At 51.8% G+C, this 22271-nt stretch overlaps 8 protein-coding genes across 8 annotated transcripts; 7 read left to right on the top strand and 1 right to left on the bottom strand.

The window, feature by feature from the left end:
* Positions 1 to 141: 141 nt before the first annotated feature.
* IAR55_003930 (uncharacterized protein) lies at positions 142 to 2997 on the top strand (the record flags this gene model as incomplete). Its single annotated transcript, XM_066947035.1, has 4 exons — positions 142 to 246; positions 305 to 610; positions 668 to 2005; positions 2065 to 2997. 4 exons carry the CDS (start codon positions 142 to 144, stop codon positions 2995 to 2997), a joined length of 2682 nt encoding a protein of 893 aa, XP_066802414.1.
* Positions 2998 to 4987: 1990 nt separating this feature from the next.
* On the top strand, positions 4988 to 6773 carry IAR55_003929 (uncharacterized protein; the record flags this gene model as incomplete). Its single annotated transcript, XM_066947034.1, has 10 exons — positions 4988 to 5223; positions 5302 to 5375; positions 5442 to 5564; positions 5709 to 5746; positions 5806 to 5868; positions 5931 to 6015; positions 6066 to 6119; positions 6176 to 6274; positions 6355 to 6596; positions 6660 to 6773. 10 exons carry the CDS (start codon positions 4988 to 4990, stop codon positions 6771 to 6773), a joined length of 1128 nt encoding a protein of 375 aa, XP_066802413.1.
* A 716-nt stretch (positions 6774 to 7489) lies between these two features.
* IAR55_003928 (uncharacterized protein) lies at positions 7490 to 9494 on the top strand (the record flags this gene model as incomplete). Its single annotated transcript, XM_066947033.1, has 5 exons — positions 7490 to 8112; positions 8210 to 8281; positions 8350 to 8443; positions 8497 to 8767; positions 8833 to 9494. 5 exons carry the CDS (start codon positions 7490 to 7492, stop codon positions 9492 to 9494), a joined length of 1722 nt encoding a protein of 573 aa, XP_066802412.1.
* Positions 9495 to 9728: 234 nt separating this feature from the next.
* On the bottom strand, positions 9729 to 12087 carry IAR55_003927 (uncharacterized protein; the record flags this gene model as incomplete). The annotated part of the gene is made up of 10 exons (XM_066947032.1): positions 9729 to 9755; positions 9820 to 9875; positions 9952 to 10046; positions 10120 to 10232; positions 10300 to 10366; positions 10435 to 10498; positions 10554 to 10719; positions 10788 to 10824; positions 10887 to 11585; positions 11636 to 12087. 10 exons carry the CDS (start codon positions 12085 to 12087, stop codon positions 9729 to 9731), a joined length of 1776 nt encoding a protein of 591 aa, XP_066802411.1.
* A 184-nt stretch (positions 12088 to 12271) lies between these two features.
* Positions 12272 to 13301, top strand: IAR55_003926 (uncharacterized protein; the record flags this gene model as incomplete). The annotated part of the gene is made up of 4 exons (XM_066947031.1): positions 12272 to 12298; positions 12363 to 12800; positions 12870 to 13163; positions 13221 to 13301. The coding sequence occupies 4 exons, from the start codon at positions 12272 to 12274 to the stop codon at positions 13299 to 13301; spliced, it is 840 nt and encodes a 279-aa protein (XP_066802410.1).
* A 300-nt stretch (positions 13302 to 13601) lies between these two features.
* IAR55_003925 (mitochondrial 54S ribosomal protein uL29m) lies at positions 13602 to 14757 on the top strand (the record flags this gene model as incomplete). The annotated part of the gene is made up of 3 exons (XM_066947030.1): positions 13602 to 14064; positions 14137 to 14309; positions 14389 to 14757. The coding sequence occupies 3 exons, from the start codon at positions 13602 to 13604 to the stop codon at positions 14755 to 14757; spliced, it is 1005 nt and encodes a 334-aa protein (XP_066802409.1).
* Positions 14758 to 18276: 3519 nt separating this feature from the next.
* On the top strand, positions 18277 to 20272 carry IAR55_003924 (uncharacterized protein; the record flags this gene model as incomplete). Its single annotated transcript, XM_066947029.1, has 6 exons — positions 18277 to 18501; positions 18585 to 18835; positions 18893 to 19339; positions 19399 to 19609; positions 19687 to 20001; positions 20105 to 20272. The coding sequence occupies 6 exons, from the start codon at positions 18277 to 18279 to the stop codon at positions 20270 to 20272; spliced, it is 1617 nt and encodes a 538-aa protein (XP_066802408.1).
* A 572-nt stretch (positions 20273 to 20844) lies between these two features.
* Positions 20845 to 22225, top strand: IAR55_003923 (uncharacterized protein; the record flags this gene model as incomplete). Its single annotated transcript, XM_066947028.1, has 5 exons — positions 20845 to 20904; positions 21004 to 21142; positions 21266 to 21445; positions 21664 to 21840; positions 21933 to 22225. 5 exons carry the CDS (start codon positions 20845 to 20847, stop codon positions 22223 to 22225), a joined length of 849 nt encoding a protein of 282 aa, XP_066802407.1.
* Between the last annotated feature and the right edge of the window lie 46 nt (positions 22226 to 22271).

Below are 22271 nucleotides of genomic sequence, written 5' to 3'. Positions count from 1 at the left end.
TTTGCCTCGCTTCGTACAATCCGCAAAGCACTCTTTGCTCTCCCGTTCGTGGCTTTCCATCAGAAGCTCTCACAACACCAGCAAGTCTAGCACGGTCCTCCAGCTACATTTCACTTTGGTATCCGTCGCCGACCAATCACTATGGAACGCTCTTCCTCTCAGCGGGACTTGAGAGTCGAGCGTCTCGCTCGTACTCCCTATTCTCGACCAGAGCCTTCAAAGCTCAGAAAATCGGTGTCGTCAAGCGTGAGTGCTTCTCCTAATTCCGAACCTTGGTGTGCACTGACCGCTATGATCCTTGTAGCCATTCGCTACCCTCAAGTCCATCGTCAGCTATGTTGCTTCTCCGTTCACACGCGCACCCTCAAATGTGCTTCCATCAACCACTGCCGACTTGGAAGTCGCTATTGACGTTGATCAGAAGTCCGAGTCTGGCTCAGAAGACAATTGGACCGGTAAAGGTCCGAGCGGTATGGGGGGACAGGATGTCTTCTCCCTCGCTGCTGCTGGCGGCAGAGAGGGACAAGATTTCGAGCAACGAGCAGCAACTTGGAGGGCCAAGGGCGAGAAACCCGGTGGAAGAAGGGAGTTGGCTCGACTGCAGCTCGAGGTAGGTTATACATAACGTGGAGGATGCCAAGAAGTCCGCTGATGGTCTCTCGATAAGGCACCTCAGTCCATCGCCAGCGGATCGATGACAGCGACAGCCCCTGGCCATTTTGCGACTGCCGCTCCGTCCGGTTCCTTCCCCTCAGCTTCCCATAAATCTTGGCTTGATACGTCCAAGACTGCCAATGGCTTTTCGAAATTATCTCAAGCTGAAACGTCTGCATCCCCGAAACAGGCCCAGTTGGCCCCCGCGGTAAATGACCTCAGGTCACTTCCTAGTCGAAGTCCCTTGCCGTCCTTCAATTCGCCCGCTGTCCCATCTACACCTACATCGCCTTCCGCTTCTTCGGCTGCTCTTGCAGCCTTCCTCGAGGCGAAAAGAGGTCAGCAAATGTCGGCGCAAGACTTTGGAATAATTGAAACGCTCACATCGAACATGAAAGCGGAATCTCATATGGGCAGTCCGGCTAGAGAAGTGGGATACGGGGGATGGGCAGCTGCCACTTATCCTACGAGTATGCGACCGAGTCAGTCCATGACCTCACTCGCATCTACACCAGCGGAAGCTGCCAATGATGGTTCCCGCAGTCCAGGACCAGTCTTCTCTATCGGGTCGAATACTACAGGGACTGGTCTTTTCCAAGCTCAGCCATATCGACAGCGATATCTGGGACCTGGTATGTCGCCAAAAAGGATGTATCCTCGTCCTCGGAAATCGGTGATCAAGCCTCTGTTCCACTCTCCCAGCTCAGATGAGGAGGACGACACTAACGCCAGCAAGAAGAGGAAAGTCGAGGAGGCAGCGACAGAGGCGGCGACGTCAAAAACGGGTCTATCTTCGAGTGCTTCTATGCCATCTCTTGGCTTCGCTAGTCCAGCCTCACCAATCAATGGACTGGGTAAGCTGGCCGCGCCTTCTCATACCCCTGCTCGTCCTTCTCCCCTCAGTCAGAGTCTACAATCTCCGGGTCCCGCTGCGTCTACTTCAGGACTCCCACGAGCCACTACCAAAAGCAAGATGGCTCAAGCTACAGGGAAGAAGCGTGCTGCTGAGATCCTTATGGACATCATGGACGAAGAATTTGGACCAATCGTTCCGACGCGTAAAGCGGAGCCAGTCATCTTCAACCCGTATGACCGAACTTCGCTCAACCCTGCACCTGCGCCACCGGTCCCTTCTTCTGCGCCTAGCACGTCATACGCTGGTTCGACACCCCGGAAGCTGTCCACTCCGAGGTCATTATCGACGCCTAGGTCATCCACATTGCGAAACCACGTATCACCGGCAAAACGGACACCTACTAGAGGTGCCGCTGCGAAGCTCGAGGCTTACAAAGAAGCGATGAAGGGGTCTAAACCCTTAACCACTATTGAGAGGATAAAGGGCGTGCGACCTGTAAGCTTGTGTTGTGTGTGTCAATTAGCCTCGATCAGCAGCGCTGATAGTACTGTTAGTGGGAAAGCAAGACAGGCTCGGAGAGCTCTTCTGCGGGATCAGCCACTGGAAACACTAACAAAGATCTCGGGGAGATCGACGAACTCGTCGATGACGATGATGAAGCCATGGATGATTCGAGTTCTCAAGCTTCAGCATCACCGGCCCCAGTCGATGAAAATGCGGGTTCCAGCCCGCCCTCCGAGGAGAACGCTTCTCCGGCCGCTGCTGGTATCCCATTGCCCGAGACCTTTACGGCCTTCTCGCCGCCGAAGGTCACATTTTCGAGACAACCCCTCCCGGAATCTCGACCAGGTCTCACAATCGGTGATTTTGACTCTCCTTTGCGAAAATCGATCATAGATGCGTCAAATTCGGACTCTGACGCTGTTGCTCGTCTCACATTTGATCTCATGCCGACACCAGCCGTGGAGCCAGAGCAAAGAGAGTCATTGCAGGATAAACAGTCAGCACCGGCAGTACGGCTCGATCTTGATTCTGTCTACCTCTCCGCCAAGGATTCCGCACTGAAAGTGGCGAAGCCAGCATTGCCCTTTTACACGTTCACTTTACCGCCCCGGTCATCCGAGACTGCCGAGTCAACACATGAGGCTGCTAAGGCCGAGGCTGTGAATAGGACGACAACTACCTACAACTTCACTACCAGTTCGACGGAGGAAAAAGCCCCTGCTGCTCTTGCGACGGACTGGACGTGCGGCCTGTGCGGGCTGCGGAATCCAGTCACTGCAACTGAGAAGTGTACCATCTGCGAGGAACCGAGACCCTCTGCCAAGCCAGCGTCAGCGCCAGCAACTGGAGTTTCAGGATTCGGGGGATTCGGAGGATTCGGGCAGAAGATGGCAGAAGGGGGTGAATGGACTTGTTCATTGTGTTGGCTGAAGAATCCAGAGAGTGCTAAGGAGAAGTGCACCATCTGCGAGGCGAAGAGATAGGGCAGCTCTGTTGAGTCCTGGCGGAGATGTGTCCCTGATTTGGTACGAGGGCGGCAATGTTTGTGTTTCAGTCTCAATTTTCATAGCATATCTGACCACGAGGACCTTTATCCAAAGCTGTCAGGCTCCGTGTACATAGCATTATCATACGCAAGCCCTTTGAGCAGAGTTCGAATAGGTCCATAACCAAATGGGAAGAGAGGTACAATAGCATTGGGGGCCCATATGTACAGCATTATACATACGTGTCTGCGAAATTATCATGACCTGCCTCCGGTTGACGGTCTTCTAACCCCAACACTGCATAGTGATGCAAGATCCGGAACAAGACTAGCTCAGCCGTCTAACTCATCAGTTCCCATCAAACTACCGAAATATGATAGGTGTTGTCGATGTACCCTTCGCCTTGATGTCTATCCTGATGGGCAGATCGCTCAGCCTTGGCCACAGCCTGGGCATCTTGTTGCTTTCTCGGTCAGCAAAGCCGTGACATGTTGTTATCAAAGTAGACTCGTTCTGTTCATCTCAGAACACAGCCCAATGAGCGAAACATAAGCTAGCGGAGCGATCTCGGTCCCGCAGAGTGGAGCCAAGCTGAACGGAGATGAAAGGTCGGATATGCCCACGGAGCCAAAGGTGGGGAGTGGCGTCTGAAGACTGGGAAAGAGAAATGATCAGACTGATACGGAAGGGGAGTATCAAGGGAGGGAGGGAGGAGGCGCGGTGGAAGATGCCTGACAGAAATAGAGGATAGACCCGCGTCCTCCCTGTGTTTCCGCTATGCTCGCTGGTCTCATCTCGTCTCTGCTGGCCTTTATTCTCATGTGCATGACCCTGTCTAGTCTTTCTCATTTGTGAGGGCTGTGCATTTAATGCAAGTAATAGTGACTACATGGCATCCACCTCTGATACACAGGCTCGCAAAAGGGTGCGTTGCTCGGCCATGGATGCAAGTAAAGTAGTGCACAGAACTGGTTTTGCGCATACAGTATGAGTACTCGTACTCTCTCGTCGCAATTCACGGGACGGTACGGATCAAACGGAAAAAGTATGTACTGTGTAGTACTCGTACGTCAGTGGATCCGGGCAAGTGAGTGTCATTAGCTAAGTTTGAAGATCTGGTTATATATCTCTCTCCCTCTCTCTCACACACACATGTGATGAGCGGGATGCGTGTTCGTTTCGATCAGGTTTTCCGAAATAGGCGGTACCTTTTGGATTCGAATCTATTCTTGCCTGACTTATACAGTTTCCGTTCCGTCCACTTGATTAGGTTGAACAAGGAAGATGATGTACGTCGTCTCTCACCAAAGATAGCACAGTGAGATGCATCGCCTTCGGCAAGTGAGTCACTCGATCAGCTGTACAGTAATGTGATACTGACAAGATATGTATGACTGAAAAGCAAGTGGAGACGACGATGGGGTCAAAGTGCGGATGTGGATGGATGAATCAACTGTTCTTATCCCGCATAACAAGTCTGGCGTTCCCGGTGATGTATACGTATATCATCGGAACAGTGCCTCACTCGACACTATGTGGAGGAGGACTACGATGATCCATGAGATAGATGTGGTAATCCCATATCTGATAGAGCAGCCCTCTAAAGACAGTCGCGCGATGCATGCGTTGCCTCGTAATGTTCAGCTTTGCATTACACAGCAGGATGAATCACAGCATATGACAGGAAGCATAGCATGCGATATCATCGTCCTCCCGCTCCCCTATGTCCCTCATGCTTGTCCGCCTCCAGACTGTATCTCTCTGGGACACTGTTCTTCCCGCATTGCTTTGAGCAGGACATTGCAGTGTTGCTGGTGTTGTGAGACTTCTGAGACCAATGTAGCGCATTCATCTGTACTCCAAGAGAGGTCTGTGCGCTGGATATCTTCCTTCGACCGATCTGCCTTTCAGACATTCCGTCTTCTCTCTCTTGATATCATCGTCTCTCTCACAATTGGCATCTGTACCCATAACAGTCATTTCCACGATGCTCTCATTCCTTGCTCTCCCTCTTCTCCTCCTCCCATTAACATCCGCACACGTTCTCCCCATCTCCAGAGGCAACAGTTCGCCTTTCCCGCCTCGACCACCTTCCTCCAAGAACGCACCCAAAGTCCTGGTCTACACATACACCGCCGACTTCCATCATGACTCCATCCCGTTCGCCATACAGGCTCTGAAAGATCACGGTCTTGATTGGAAGATCGACTTCACCTTCTCTGAGTGAGTCGTCTGATCCTTCGGGTCAAGTGGGGACAGGGGGTTCGTGCGCTGACCTCTCGCATATTTGACACGCCGTAGGAACATGAAAGATTTCACGGATGATAACCTCAAAAATTACGATTCGCTCATGTTCGTCTCTGCAACAGGTGATGGTGGGTACCGTGCTGCTCGATCAACGGGGGGAGCAGACACTCACTGACTTGTCGTCCTTTGCTCAGCCCTAGATGCGGGTGGCCAAGCCGCATTCCAAAAGTATATAGAGTCCGGTGGCAACTTCATGGGAGTCCATGCTGCTGCGGCGTGTCTGTTTAATGATGCGGTCTACGGCGAGACACTCGGTGGTGAGTAGTACGCATTATGTTTTCCTCCTGTTTCCCGGTCAATCCCTAGCACGCTCCCTCCGGGGAAAGTCTGTTCCCACCCGGTGGCCATCCGAGTTTTCGAGGTGCATACCTTGATTGGCGGCTGACACCCCAGATGATTAGCTGCTTTCGATTACCATCCCAGTCAGCCGCTGGACGCCGTGGGTCGTCTTCCCAGACCTTCTAACGTCAATGGGTCCTATAACACTCTTCTCCGCAGACATTTGTCAAGACCAACATCTCGCATCCCGCAACAAAGAACGTCCCCGATGGATGGCGATACGTGAGTCGCCTCGCTTCAGTCAGCAGTCGATCCCACAGTTGACAGTACTCATGATGAAACAGACGGAAGAGATATACCACTTCGGTATGAACCCGCAGGATAACGGCGCGACAATTATTTTGGGTGTCGACGAATCGAGTTACAAGAGTAAGTCTGCTGTGTTCGAGTCCTTGCGAACACCCGCTGACTTGACTCAGATGATGGTGTCGGATCTGGCTACCAGACTCCTGCAGGTCAAAATCCTCCAATGGGTGTGTGATTTTGCGTTGCACTTGCTCGAAAAGATCCCTGCTGATTGTCTTTCCAGCTTGGTACATGGATCCTCCGAAGACCAGTACCCCGTATCTTCAAGGGGTTTCGAAGGGTGGCCGCACATTCTATACCGGCCTTGGACATACCAACGCAGGTGAGTCGCGGGACAATGGCACCCACGTGTTACTATTCTCTCATGCGGATAGGCAGCCAAGGCTGACTTCCTACGTGCAGTCTGGTCAGACAACATTTTCATGGACCACATCATGAACGGTCTCGTGTGGACACTTGACGGAGCCTCGACTCTGGCGTATGGTGTTGGTGCTGTCGGCAACTCTCAAGCCTCTCCACCGCCTCCAGCGACGAGCAGCAGTACATACAACCACGGCGACCACGGCGCTGCGATTGTGTCGACCTCGACTGCTTCGAGCGGTCCAGTCAGGGGCTCGGCGACGGAAATAGCCCAGAAGGCTGAGGCGAGTCATGACCCCATTTCGTTTCTCTCGAGCATGACGCTGATCTCTGTTTTGCTGAGATAGTCGACCAAATCCGGGGCTGCAAGAATGCGACAGGTCGGTTTGGCTGGTGTCGCTGGCACTGTCGTCGTAGTAGGTTATGTTGCTGGAACCGTTGCTCTCATTGGAGCGATGTGAAAGGGGGGTGTGTATTGCGAATCATCTGTATGTAGAACGAGAAACGGACCTGATTCTCTCCATCAAGTGAGATCAACTTTTGTAGTATGGTCTAGTCATAGCATGGGTATCGGGATGATCTGTAACTTGTATAAACGGCCGGCCTGCATGTATCATCACCTCGAATACGAATCAAGGAAGGGAAACGTAGGTCCTCAAGATGATGGAACGGTGGTATCTTGCCGAGAGTGGTAATCCCCCACCCTAAATGCCTTGCATCTCAGGGGGTCGGGCACTGGAATAGCGTTTGACCAGTAACTACTGTGCTCGATCGTAACACCTTTGTTTGGGTTGTCTACAGTGACAAGCAGAGGGGAGAATAAGAGAGCTTATTCACACAACCACTACACACACACACCCAACGACGTATCCATAATTCATATTCATCCCAGCTCATCTCACAGTTTCATCCACCTTCAGACGTTCACATATGGACAGGCTCAAGATCATGCCAACGTAGCCAAGTCTCCACATAGGGCATTGCACGCATCTGTTGGAACAAGCACTGAAACCAATCACTCTCGGTCCGACCACGATTTAGACTGTTTAATCAATCCTCGTACTCCCTCCTTCCTTTCAGCCTCTCTCATCATCATCCCACGACACACCCAGTACACATACACATACAGCGAAATCAAAATCCATCAACAGTCGATACAATCATACATACATAGATCATGAACACACCACCTACACCATCTTCACCTCCCTCGTACACACCTTCGACATTGTCGCACCAAGCATATCCTCAGCCTCCTCATCTGCCTTCCTTCAGTCAACGCAAATCGTCGACCATCATCTCTTTCACCTCTGCCGGTGGATCAGATAGCGACGACGGTTCATCCGCCGACTCGATCACACCTGCGACCTCGCCTGCGAAGGGTGTCTCGGCATTGCCTACACAGGGTGTGCCTCCCGACGACCGGGAAGAGTCAGAAGAAGACGAGGACGACGACGACGACGACGAGGAGGGTAAACCATTCGATGGACCTCATATCATCCCATTACCATTCCACATGCGATCCAACCATCTCGAGAGGACGAGCACCAACTCTTCCTCTGCTTCTTTGGCAGAGGAAGGGGAATCGACACCGTTATTATCCACAAACGAAGATGGATCGCCCAAGAAGAAATGGTACAAAGGTCCCCTGTTCGTCACAGCAGTCAAGCTGGGAGTGTTATTCGCTATCTTCACAGCGATAGTGGTTGGAACGTTCTACTATGGGATGCCCAAATTGGATAAGGAGGATAAAGCGGTGTTGAAGTTGCCCAGATCATTCGCGGATCTGCAAGCGTTGAAGTGAGTTCCATCCAGTCCATAATGGCGTGGGAACAGAGTGCAGTTCCACATCCACTGAGTTGTGTCGCGACTTTACTGACGAGGTTTTACCCCACAGCTCCCTGTTCCAGAAGTACAAGCATAGATATCCGATGCGCATCCTTGCGTGTGGTGTTGTATCCTATCTCTTGTAAGTCGACTTCGGGACAATGTTACGGCCGGTCGAACGTTGACTGATCCCAATTACTTTCCTCGCAGCGTTCAAACTTTTTCCCTCCCCGGATCCATGTACATCTCTATATTGTTCGGCGCAGCATACGGTCTGATCTACGGAATCCTGCTGTCTTGCTTGGTGAGTGTGTCTACTGAAAGCACAAAGTTCATGCTGATTCTCTTAACGCACAGTGCGAGTCCCTCGGTGCCCTCTTCTGCTACGCGCTCTCGTCTCTCCTGGCCCCACCTCTTCTCACACTCCCCTTCTACCGAGCACGAGTGGAAACATGGCGCACCAAGATCATGGGAGATCCCAAGAAGGGCAAGCAGGTCACTTGGGATGGTGTTTTCGCTTTCCTCATCGTGTTGAGAATCGCACCATTCCCACCGCATTGGGTTGCAAACTTCGTCGCGCCTCATCTAGGCATCGGACCGATCTTATTCTGGGCAAGCGTTTTCATTGGTAAGTGCTGATTCCTTGTTTTCGTTTAAAGAAGGAAGGATGCGTTAACCTGTCTTATTTTTCAGGTATCGCACCTGTTTCTGTGATTCACTGCACGATCGGTTCCTCTCTCGACAGTATGACTTCGGCGGCGGATTTCCACATTCTTTCTGTCCGAAACATTCTCGGTTTATGTGCGGTAGTCGTCGCTGTGCTCATTCCCGTCGGACTCAAACGAGTATTCCGAAAGGACCTGGGCGATCTAGGCGATGCCGAAGACGTCTTCACCGAGACCGACCGACAAGAACGAGAGATACATGTTCCAGCCGTTGGGGAAGGCAGAGCTCGTCGATACCATGCGATCGATTCTGGTGTGGTGCTCGCCGCGCCGTCTACGGGAGACGGACTGGATATGCGTACCAAGCTTGTGAAAGGGAAAGGAAGAGCTTTGGAGATCATACCAGATGCGGATGAAGATGGAGATGAATATGACGAGAGGGAAGGTGAAGATCAATATCAAGCGGAATCCTCCTCGTCCTCCGCTGGTGGGCAAGCGGGGACGAGCGATTATCAGATTTACGATCCGGAAGGGAGGTTGGACAGAGTCGAACTCAGGGGTCCGGTGAGACCTTATCGGAATGCGATAAGAGGATATGGGGCGATCGATTCCGTCCAACTGTCAGAAGTGAGAGATACAGAGAGGGTAGAAAGAGCGGGATGGTGGCCGTTCGGTGGTGTTGCCGCCTGAAGTAGCTTGTATTGGTCTGTACTATCTTCACCTGTGTTCCGATTGTATCATTTTCTTCATCTGATAGGGAAAGAGTCATGTATGTGTATCTGGACTTGCATATTGTCGTAAAAGGTCGTTCATGTCTCGTAGGAAGATAATGTGCAACAGAAGTGGATGGGTTCTGATACAGGTGAAAGGAGTCTGAGCAGTATTTCCCCCCTTGTGCTCCGCGTATGATCGGGATTGCACCGCTCAATTCATCGAGATCCAGAGCCAATACTGTCCCACGGTTCTGTAATCAGTGACGTCGGATATCTGAAGAAGTATGTCGCCCTGTGCTCACCTTCTCAGTCCCAGGATTGGAAGAGACCAACTTTGGCTGGAACATCCTGTCGAACACTATATGCCACGACGTCTCAGCGAATCGATGCGGTCGTCCAACTCTCACACGTGAGGTAAGAGTGTATCGACTCACAGCTCATGACCCAAGATTTCGCAGCGCTTTGACATGATGGATGGGGCATCACCAGACTCGGGTTGGTGGGGAACGTCTCGAGTTGTCTCAAACATCTAAGCAATGTATCCCTCGTCAGCTGAACTCTTCACCCTGAATAGATGAGAGTATCTCGGATTTGCGACGGACCTGAACGCCACTGATGGTTGAGGAGGACCATATCGACACACTGCCGAATGAGCTTGACGCCATTTCTCGTCCAGCTGGATCTGACATCTCGTAGGATCGGGACAGTCAGGTCGCTACGAGCGTCCGATCAGCAAGTTGAAAAATTCCTTTATGTTTGTGTGAAGCCATCGATGAACTCACACAGGAATACTCCTTTTTCACGTCTATACTCCCCAGTTTCAGCAATCGTTCAAGGAACCAATTCCGTCTATCGTCCGTAGTCAGGTCCATCATAAGCTCGTGCCTCTGGAGAGAGAAAGTTCGAGATGTACCCACCTTTTGGACAGTTTGAGCTGGGTCTGCTCAGAGAGAGTCTCCATCTCCGTCGCGTCCCACGTCGCTAATCGTCTCTCAGCACTCGCCTTCAGCAGCGGACAGTACTGGATGATGCTCACGCTGGTCCAAGACAAAACGACTCGCTTCGCGATACAGCTCGGCGTTACCGTGCTCTTCGGCCAAACTCAGAGCCATCACCGGTCTGCCAGATGCGTGAGTCAGGAGGAAGTGTTCGCATAGCTTTTGAAGAGCTGACACGATGAGTTTGGACGATAAGGCGAGGAGCTGGTTATGCAAATGTATCATCAGCAAAAGGCTTTGCATCCATCCAGAAGACGATGATCACACCTTACATTCTCAACATTAGTCCATGTCACCCGACATTCTAAACTGTAATGGTTCCACACGCTATCAGAAGGGTAAATCCATACCTCGTCAGATGATTTACTCACTGAGGATAAGCCCAAAACAGAAAATCTTGGAAAGCAGATACCGACTCCTCGTGTAATTCTACGACGGCCTCGGCACTACCTCCTCGTGCTCGAGTTGCTGATGCGCGTAGTGGTCGGATGCTACTTGAGAACGAAGGTCGATAAACAGATCGATGCGTCTGGGTCCAAGCGTTGCTACCCTGTTCATCTTTGGCCTCAGGCGGGGGATGTGATGACGGATGCGATGAAGGTTGTGGATACGCGGGTTTTGATTGGGCGACGACCTCGCTGAGTGTCGGAGTATGTTCATCCAGATCGTCTGCTATGCTCCTCACGCCTCCCAAAGGCGTTTCAGGCAGCTCTCGTAGCTCCTTCAAGATGTCTGCGATGGTAGGCCCCTCCTCGGTCGCATCGAGATACACGCTTCCCTTCCGTCCTTCGTCACTGACATTGCTATCTGTATCGTACTTCTCTTCCTCTGTGTCGTCCTCTTGTTGTCTTGGGGGACTACGGGATAGATGATGGGCCGAGTCTCGTTGCGTCAGAGGAGGTCTAGTCGGTGATATGTATCCGGGTTGACCCTGTGCAGGGTGCACTGGACTGGGTGGGTCTGTGTCTGTCGGTGGAGATGAGGGGGATTGTATCGAAACAGTAGACGATTGACGGTAAGAGGATGATGATAGGACGGAAACTGCGTCGACTTGGGTCGTTTCAGCCCAGCTACCGTTGAAGAGGGTGGTCAGCTCTGTGACGAGCATGATCTCACTTACTTTCCCTCCAGCAGTCCTTGAAAAAACGGACTGGCAAACCACAAGATCTCTTTATGACACCAGAACTCGTTTCTACCCACTATCACCTTGACGTTACCCGGCATCGTCGAGTCTGGTAAAAAGGTCGGATGAACTTCTATCACCTCTTCAACATCCTCCCTGCTGAGCTCATCCCGTCCTCCTTCCCAGCCACGGCCATCCCTCTCCATATGTCTCAGTCCCGTATGTCCTTTCGGCAGGGCTCTGCCGTCGAAGGTCTCAGGAATGAGTCGATCATGGCCGCCTGGAGAGGTCAGCTCGTCTGCTGAATGATGCCATCGACCGAGGATGGCAGGACGAGGAGAGGTCAGATGACCATGGCGCGAGGTCGAAGTGGGCGCGAGTTGAGGATGAGCAGGTGAACGTGGTGGGTTCCTGGAGATGAGCAGATGTGAAGGGTTAGATGTTGTCATATTTTTTCTCGACACGGAAGGGAAGTCGAGAGAAGGACGAACAACAGGGATGGATTTGTTGTTGTTGTTCAGTCGTCAGTGACTGAGAATGGACCAGTCAAGTGGAGGTACTTCATGCCGCTCGTTCTGTCAGTCAGTCTTCCTGTTCTCGCTCTTGACGCTCTCACAACACACTGCAGACGATATGACCTTACTGTCCGGGAGCATCCAAGTGAGTGAATCTGTACGCGTCAGATACATGTGGAAGATGCAATGCTGAATAATCACTATGACAGCCCCCACTGCTCACACTTCTCTCTTCCACCTCGTCGCCTTCGCTCTCTCCCTTGTTTTTCGCTAGAACCGACCCTTCTTCCTCATCATCAATCATCGCTACCCTACCCGATGACGATAGTAGGAACCCGTCAGACAGCTCCGAGACTGAGCTCGTGCCTCGGATCGAGTCGAAAGGATCGATTGTCCACGATGTTGTACATGTACAATCACCAAGTATGACCGATACCTATATTCAAGCTGGATGTAGTTTGACCGATTTCAAACGACGCGTGCAGAAGGGCAAGGCAAGGGAAGGCGCTCTGATTCAACCGCTTGGTGTAGAGCTGCACTGGCTGGGAATGCAATTGAAAACACTGGGAAGAAGAGAGATGAGCTTTGAGATAGGGTTACTGGACAGTCGAGGAAGGGAAGGGGTGGTTCGTTGTTCAAGTTTCAAGGTGGGTCCATTAATGACCATTCATCTGGCTGCAGAACAATAGTTGACATGATATGCTATGGCTCTCCAGAAATCCCCAACAATACACCCGCATCGCAATCCGCCGCTTGTCCACCTTCCATTGACACTTCCAAAAGCGTCCCCTTCCCAACTGACACAATGGAGCCACGTCCCTCTCAACCTTCCTTCGCTCATCGCACTGTTCCAGACACCACCTCGACCTCAGACACATGCTTCTGACGAAGAATCGAACGGCTCTGCACCGAGAAAAAAGCGTAAAGTCGCTGATCTGCCCAGCGGAGGCTTTGGCAGTGTGACGTATCTCAGGGTGTATGCCAATTGCAGAGTGAGACGTATATGGTTTGTAAGTCCTCTGAGCTGCCTTCGAAAGGGATCGGGTGGATGCTGATCCCTCACATAGTCCGCAGAAGGGGAAAAGACGATCGAAGCCATGGGGAGAGGCGTGAGGGATGAATGGGGATTATACGCTGCCGAAACCTGATACAAATGCATTTGATCGATCTTAGGCTGTCTGGAGATAGCACTACATGTGTACCTTGTCGTCCGAGGTGCACCAGCATCGTTGTATCATGCATGAGCATCAACAAACGATCATAGTCGAGCACTCTGTAAGAGGACCCGGTGCCACAGGCTTCAATTTCTCTTCCGTATTTTCGTCAATTTATCCACGAATGTTGCGCTTCTCGCTGTATCACAGAGTCAAAAGGTGAGATACGGATGATGATGATCATTGCTATCGCTATACTTCTGATTCAACGCATACTTGATTGACCCAATCGACATGTCCAGACTACCTCGACTCACTCGTGCGTTGCGATTCATGCACACGGAAGGCCGTCAGATCGATCATACCGGACCATCAACATCCCCTTCGTCACACTCCCATCTTTCCCCATCTGCAACCTCGATCCATCCTTCTGTCCCTCAACCAGACCTGGTCGACCCCGTACCCACTCTCGTATCATCCCGACCGTCATTCACTTCTAAAGGTCGACCTATCCCCAGAAGACCCGCTCGAGAGATCCCGGTGACGTTACCAAACGGTGATCCGGAACCACCGTTCTATCCCCCTCCCGCGGAATACTTTGATGGGTTGGATTCGAGGAAGAAGGATCCTCATCCGTTATGGCAGTTCTTCCATGTTCCGATCGCAGCGAGAGCGAGAGTCGAAGCGAAAACTAACAATCCTCAAGAGATGGGGAGCTTGGACACACTACCCAATGGCGATGCTAATTTGCATAGTGGTGAGTGAGCTAGTAAGGAATCGTGCATTCGCGCGTCCATTTTGCGACTGATGGTTGACGGTCTGCTTGCAGGTCGATCCTGGACTGCTGCAGAGCTGAGACAAAAGTCCTTCAAAGATTTGCATACTCTTTGGTATGTTCTCCTGAGGGAGAGAAATGTCCTCGCAACGCAAAGGGAGGAACGACGGGTGCTCAGTATCGGATCAAGAGTGGACGGAGAACTACTTATGAAGCGAGCTTTCCGAGTAAGTCTTGCATCAGCAATATCATTGTTCTCATTCGCTCTCGGCTTTGCATCTTGAGACTGACACTTGTATTTGCTAGTGTCGCAAAACCATGGCTAGGATCAAGTACGTCTTGAACGAAAGACGACTGGGTCTCATCGCGGCTGCTGGACCTCATCTGAATATCGAACCAACCCACATTCCTTGGTCAGCATCGCCCACGTCGGATCCAGCAGGTGCGACAGCTGCCATCCGAGGCGAGACTGAACTCCCTCTGGATGTCCTTCGATCGGCTACTCCCTCGACTAGGGAACAGGATCCGAAGGGAGATCCGTTCGTCGAGGACGAGGCTGTCAGCGAAGAAGAGGTAGAATCAAGAGATGAAGGCTTTGGCGGTGGGAAGGAAGCTGAGGAGTTCGTCAATGATGTAGAGGTCAGGGAGGATGGCAAGGTGGAGAGGAAGGAGTAGCTTAGGAGAGGTTGGATGCACACTCTGTATCGCACTGAAGGCTGCGTGGAGGTCATAAAGTTTGAACGGGGTGCAGTTCGATCTCAAGCTTAAACGACTACTGACGTCGATGCATATTCATTCACGAAAAAACCAACAAGTGAAGAAAAGAAGAAAGAACAGAGACCGAAACAAGACGATCGCAGACCTGCCCGTAGCTCCAAATCTCTGGCCGATCCCGTATAGAAGTTCGACCCATTGGCGGAAGATGCAGGCCCCACTTCACTTCAGTGCAGCTGTCCAAAAAACAGATGTACGCGCCATAGAGTGTGAGCACAGGGCAAGACAAAGGACAAAACAGGGCTGATCTGGGGCAGTCGCCAATAGCGCTCTGAAGACATTTCTCCGCGCACCTAGCAACGACATGTAACCGCTCTTCTTCCTCCATGTCCAAGGGAGGGATTCTCGGAGAACATTCGACCCTATCATAGGTGATGCTGCCTTCTGTTTCATTCAAGACCGGTATGCAGAAGGTATTCTTTTTCTCGATGCAGGTGCAGTCACGTGTCGCGGGACGAGAGCCCGAGCGAGGGTGGCTGGCTACCTCGCATTGGTGCATGATTTGCATTACCGCCGCTACAGAACTGCCAATCGCACTATCGCTGGCTGACTGCACTGCCTCGTAATCATGAATTTTGCATTGTGCCAAGCGAGGTGAGACTACTAATCAACAAGAATTGCAACACGTCTTGCAACATCACTTGTGGATGTGGCAGGTACAGACAAACGGACAACAAACGATGCACTCCACGCACGCCGTCGTGGCAACAGCACACGATGTGGCACAGAGGCCGCAGACACAGCAAGCGTACATTGTGCTTTGTAGGCAGGGCCTTGTAGAACTCTCTGTCTCCGTGATCAACTCCATAGGTCGGAGACCGAGATGTCCGGCAGTGTTCATTTCCATCGGCTGTGGACTGCGATATCCTTCGACGATCGTTGAATGAGTAGCGTCATCAATTGAGGGGAGGGTGGCAGACCCGTTGTTGTAAGCTGGAGGAGGAGAGCGGGCCAAAGCAAAGTCGTCGGTGATTTCTTCCGTCGCAGTCGCCTGAGTGTCTACTCGTGATACGGTATTATCTCCTGTTGTACATGTCGCTGTGTCAGCTCCGACAAGAACGGTCCGTGATGATGTTGCGGATCCTGCACTCTGGAGGGTCGGATCCACGTTACTGTCACTAGTGCTGCTGCGGTCCATGTCGTCGTGATGTCGTTGTGATGTCGTTGTGATGTCGTGAAGACTGGTCAATCTGAAGAAGGAATCAAGTGAAGGAAAGGCTGGATCTGTGAAGAGTCATCGATATGGGTACCGGCTTTTTACTTGGTCCTATCGCTCACATCCTCATCCAGTATACGTACAGTACATGTACAGTCCCATCGCTTAGTGCTTCTCCATTGTGTCCCAAGTAACTTACGTTTCAGATATCATCTCCTTGAAACGTATACACAATCAAAAGGTTGTATTCTCAAAAGGTTATATCCTTTGAGAATGTCCGTCTGTCCTTGCGAAGTGCCACATCGGGTCAGCTCGACCCGCGATAGATCTGATGTACTGTAGTGTAAAGTACAGTCTCCAGATGCGCAAGACCTGATCATCATGCATCATGCTATACATGAGGGAATGATTATGGATTATGGCATGCTCCCTCAATATTGCAACAAGCTGCATGAATTTCTCCGCCTTGGACCATGTGATGATTTTGTCGCTCTTCTGATATGAGCCACACGAACGCAACACAAAGACCCCTTGTCAATCGTCCGTCTGCTGACGGTTTCCTCCTCCTTCCATCAAGCTCGTGGTCCGATGAGAGGCCCGATTCACGCATCCTCAAATACACGATTGAGGATCGCATGGGCACAAGGAGCGAGCACGACGGACCCTGCCATCTGACATGATTGATGCAGACAATGTCCGACAGGTCGGACGCAACACACACAGCATCCGAGTGTCAGTGCGAAACAGCACGGAACTTCTTGCTCTCCGATGAAACGCCCTCTATCCCTTCTCCTGGCCTCGGTCGGTCGGTCTTGGTCGGAAGGAAGGTATTGCATCGGGTCGCTTCGTCCATAGCCTTGCGCGTGCTCGACCTCAGTAGGCACTCGTGATGAGTAACTGGAAGGAGGAACCGTGATGGCTGGGAGGCGCGATCGATCAGTGGTGGTAGTGGTGGGTAACGGAGTAAGTTTCGTCTGTATATTGCTTCGACGCCCGTCTGTGATGTCCCTCCCGGACGATTCAGTGGTGGACGTATCTCGTACATGAGTCGGAACAGAACTCGCAGCACTTGTGGTGGCTTCTTGGTAAGTGGGTGGTGGCGACACGGTCGAGGTGTCGCCGCGCTTGGCGCGGACTACAGTAGGAACATTACTCATTGGCACGTTGTCTTGGCGTTGTGTGGTGTTGATAAGGAAGGATTGTGTCGTTCCAAGTAGCGTGGTGTGATGTGTGAGAACAAAGTGGCCTGTGATGAATGCCGGGATCTCTGGTCGTCAGCTGTCTGTATGGGTCAGAGGCCTTCGTTTCGTAAATTTGTATTCTTCCTATCCGGCAGCACACTTGTCGATTCACTTATGCCGTTCCATTCAGTGATAGACTCCTTCCCTCCTTTACCCGACAAGACACCGTCAACACACGTATAGTTCTGGCGAGCTTTCGACATATATTTAGGATTGCACTCCTCGCGGGATCACTGAGACTCTACTATGTTGTGCGCGATGACAAGTAGAGGCTAGCAGTGGTCTGGTCATGACTGCGAGGGCTTGGAAGGAAAAAGTGGAAGGATGCCAGCGGTGGATAGATATGACAGAGTCATACGTAACTGATTGTTGAAGAGTTAACCTCGATCAGGAACTAGGGTGAAAGAAGCATTTTAAAGCAAAGCATTTTAGCTCACAATCGCCATCATCGTCCGGTACCTTTTCACACCAACAGTCACCCATCACTCGGTCGCAGAAGCAAGAGAATCCCAAAGCTTCCTCGCGGTACAAAACATGTCAGAGATGACGGTGGCGATGGTCTGCCGTCCAAAGAACTTCTTCTTTCTTCTCATCCACCCTTGATTCCCGTCTGCTCTACTCGGAAATTGACGAGGTATACTGCCGCCATCGGTCAAGGATGGATGGATGAAAACGACGGTCCAGATCGACAGGTGAAACTTAAGAGACGAGACGAAACGATTTCCATCCCGCGGATTGCTAGCCGTACCGGTACTCCAGCCTCTTCTTGCATATAGTCTCATCCTCGTAGTTCCCCCAGAAAAACCCTCGCGATTCATCCTCGTGAGAACGGAATCATTGATCCGATTCGATCGAAAGATCAACCTGAGCAACCCATCGAAGCTTCCCCTTGACGGCATGGAAAAGTGAATCGCGAACGGACTAGAGAAGATCCGGCTCCGCATCAGCTTCGGATCACTCGAATAACGACGTTGTGGGCGCGACACGGCACGATCGACGAAGCTGGCACGGTATATTTTCCCGATGCCGTCGATCCCGTTGACTCCGACTCGACTAGTGGGCGGGACCTCGCGCGCCCAAACCCAACAGACACGTAACGATGAGACCTCAGTGGACGCGCGTGAAAACACCAACATGCGTATCCCGGGACGAAGGGCGTCTGTCCGATCGGCCATGGGGGGCATGCAGAGGTTCAGGCAGAGTTGGATCAGTATCTTGGTCTTGAAAGGCGGCGTAGGTCTCGCGCAGGTGAATCCCCCGCTGCTCTGTCCTCTGAATGTCTCTCTCAATTGACATTATGATCTCTGCTCATAATGCTATACAACTCTCAGGTCACAACCCTCTTGACTCTGCTCATTCTCGCTTCCATCTTTCCCTCGCCAATACACAGCGACTGGAAACAAAATCGACCGTCTGCAGAATGTCCACGACCGAAGTTGTTTCAAGCTTGGATGGGAGTGCAGATCTTTCGGTTGACCTTGTGTTGGACCGTGAGCATGTGGATATGTCTACGACGACGGAGAGTGGAGAGGCGGAACGAGAGATTCTCACACCAAACCAATACCAGTATGGCTTTACAACGGTGAGTGCGGCAAGTTTGAAGGCTACTCGATTGATCGAACTGAATTTGGGCGAATAGCAGCACCACGAGAGTGATAGAAAATCCGCCCGCATCATCGCCATCGACATCAACCATTTCGATGACCGTTGCCGACCATTCCTCTCCCATCTCCGATAGGGAGAGTAATCCTCGCAGTCCTGAGAGCCTCCATACACCCTTCGCCTCGTCGGGAGACATCAGTATCGCCGAACGTCGTTCGAGCTCTGCTTCACCATCACCCTCGCCGAAGAGAGAGAAGAGACGAAGGGGCGATTTTACCATAGTCGAGATGAGGCCAGAGAACGGACCGGAGATTCACCAACCTGATCCCGCCCAGGAAAGGCTAGAAGTCACAGTAGAAAGGGTACAGGGCGGCAGAAATAGCTTGCAAGCGGCTAGGGACATGGTGGCACAACACCAAGAATCAGGTCTCGAGCTTCCCGTGGATAGCAGACTACCGGTCGGTTTGGACAAATGGGCGCCCAAGTGAGTGACGAGATCCTCTTGCTGCTTTAGTCGCGCGAGAGAGAACTGAATTCGCCCAGAATCACGAATTTCCTCGCCCTCCTCTCCTCCCTCCTTTTCATTCTGGGTAACGTCCTGTTGTTCCACCCGCTCCCAACTGGTCCCTCATGCTACACCGCGTCTCCGATGTTGTGGTGGGGGGTCATGAGCGTTACGGGAGTTGGGTGGTTCTTCATTGCCCAAGTGCTGGTAATGGTCCTCGTCGTTGGCATAGGAGGCTCGGTGGTACTGGTGAGTAATCGGGCTTCATGCTCTTGATTTCAAGCGCGGTGAGTATCTCAGCTGAATTGAGGCTTGATTCATAACAGGCTCTACTTCGCAGAATTGGACTGATTGCGACACCTCCTGAGCCTGAACCATATCGACCGGCTCGGCCTCGTCCTCTTACCATTGAAGATCTAGACAGAATCAAATTGGTGTGCTATCTTCCGGCCTCACCTGACGTGTTTGGTCCTGAAGAAGCGAACAATGTGCAAGAAGTGGGACTGCCATACCCTGCCTTACGTATCGACGAAGAGCGGGCTGCATGTGCAATCTGTCAGGAGAACTATGTGGTACCTGAATCTGGTGATGATGGATCAGCAGAAGCCTTGAGGCTACTCGGATGCGGGCATGTCTATCATGTGGGTGAGGCAGTAATCACTCGCTCCGTTTTTCCCGCAATCACGTCAGACACAAGAGTTCCGTTCGCGCTGGTCAGCAACACTGATTGATTACTCATCGCAGGCCAAATGTATTGACGAATGGCTATTGCGAGGTGCAGGCGACTGTCCATTCTGCAACAGATCAGTCATGGAAATGTTGGGTCAGAGCGAGGGCAAGGAACCCGTCGGAGTCACGCAATCAGAAGCGAGAAGAGGAAGACTGTGGACTCGTGCGAGGCCAGGAAGGTGACGAGTGGTCCCTTCTGAAGCCGGACAGATGGAAGTTTCTACGTGGATGATCACGACATGACGATCAATCCGGATGCGATGTACGTATGAGCGATAGTTGTTGTAGTCACGATAGAAAGATGTACAAAGCAGCGAGAACGGTTGGTCACCGTATGTCGTTATCGCAGCATCGACTTTGGGAATGCTGACTAAAACCTTGTTTCGTGTTTCTTTCCGTCGGAACCGACTGATAACGTATATAAGCTAAAAGTCAGATCTGTCAAGAGACGGGATAAAGTTATCCCTCCCCTCCTCATCATCATCATCCATCCACAAACAGGAAGGAATATACAGGATATAACAGAGTCTCTAGCTAGTGCAACCGTGATCCAGTCTATGGTTCTCCGCTGGACTCGATCAATCTTCACAACCGTGACCGTGACCGTACTCATCTTTGGTATATTCTTCGCACCGGAAACAGACAAGACAACGCTGTTCGACTCGTTACGGCAACAAGCTCGAGCGAGCGCTCGTGATATCTATACTTCGCTTCCGATCGGCCTATCCACCAGATCTGTTTCTAGCATCAGTACAATGGTGTCGGACGGTGCAGCGCCAGCCAAACGAGGAGATGTCTATTTCCTCTCCCACGGGGTGAGTTTCGTCCCCTCATGTCATGTCCATCCGCCTTGCTCCAAGTCCCGATTGCCTGATGGAATCGAAAACGACCGCTGATCCGTCGAACCTACATAGGGCCCTCCTACTGTCGAACAATACGATTCCGAGCCATATGGCGGTTGGAAGAAGTTTGGGAAACTGGTCAAGGCGAACAAACCAGAGGGGATTGTGGTAGTTTCGGCCCATTGGGAGAATGACAGAGGTGGTGTAGTCGGTGAGTGTCGACTTGCGACTTGCGCGATCATTTTCCTCCTTCCCTTCTAGACTCAACATACACACTACTGGCTACACTCGCACCATGACCGTCTGCTGACCTCCCGTCGACTCTCACCTATAGTCAACAACAATCCGTCCAACCCCCTCATATACGATTTCTACAACTTCCCCAAACGGTTCTACGAGCTCAAGTTCGAGTCTCGTGCCGAGCCAGAGTTCCAGTCCAAGGTCGTGCAAACGCTGAAGAGCGGAGGTATCATCGTCGAGGAGGAGGACAGAGGGTTGGATCATGGCGTTTGGAGTGAGTGGGGTCTCGTTCTCGCGATTCGCACTGGAAATCATAACACCGTCTACGCGTCTACCTTTGCAAATCTGTCACGAGTTTCTTCTCACCACCTGTCTTACAAAAAACCTTCACTTCTTGATCTTGTCCCTGACCATGTGCTTGCACCGGCTCGCATCACCCTCCGCGCCCAAGACGTATCGCTGACGACATCGCTTTTCCCTCTCGAAATCCAGTCCCCTTCCTCGCGGCTCTCGGTCCATCCACCGATATCCCCATCGTACAAGTCAGTCTCCCTGCCTCATCCGATCCCCGAGAATCAGTCAAGCTCGGAAAGGTCCTTTCCAAATTGCGGGACGACGGATACAGTGTGATCGGGACCGGTCAGGTCGTACATAACCTCAGAGATTTGTGTGAGTGACCGTGCCAATCCAACAGTGACCTTGGAAATTCAACAGTGCTTTTGGGGTTTATCATGCTGACATATCGATACACACCCCTTTAGTCTCAGGCAAGAAAACGACCTACGCACGACCTTTCCTCAATGCCGTCATTGAATCTCTCGCAGCTCCTGACCCCATAGCGTCCTCGCTGAATCTCGTCTCTCATCCACGGTACAAAGAGGCTCAACCGACCGACGAACATTTCTTCCCTCTCTACGTCTCTCTGGGCGCTACGAAGGACGGCGAAAGGCCAGAAGATATCTATGTGGATGTCGTGGGTGCTGGAGGGACCAGGACCGAGAGTGATGAAGGATTGGGCTGGGGTATGTGGCGATGGAGTTCGGCTTCAGCTTGATTCAAAGGATGGACAGCACAGTTTGTCTCTTGTCGCCTCCCACTCG

Source organism: Kwoniella newhampshirensis, chromosome 7 (genome assembly GCF_039105145.1).
Source record: "Kwoniella newhampshirensis strain CBS 13917 chromosome 7, whole genome shotgun sequence".
In the NCBI taxonomy this organism is placed as follows: domain Eukaryota; kingdom Fungi; phylum Basidiomycota; class Tremellomycetes; order Tremellales; family Cryptococcaceae; genus Kwoniella; species Kwoniella newhampshirensis.
This window is presented reverse-complemented; position numbering and strand designations above follow the sequence as displayed.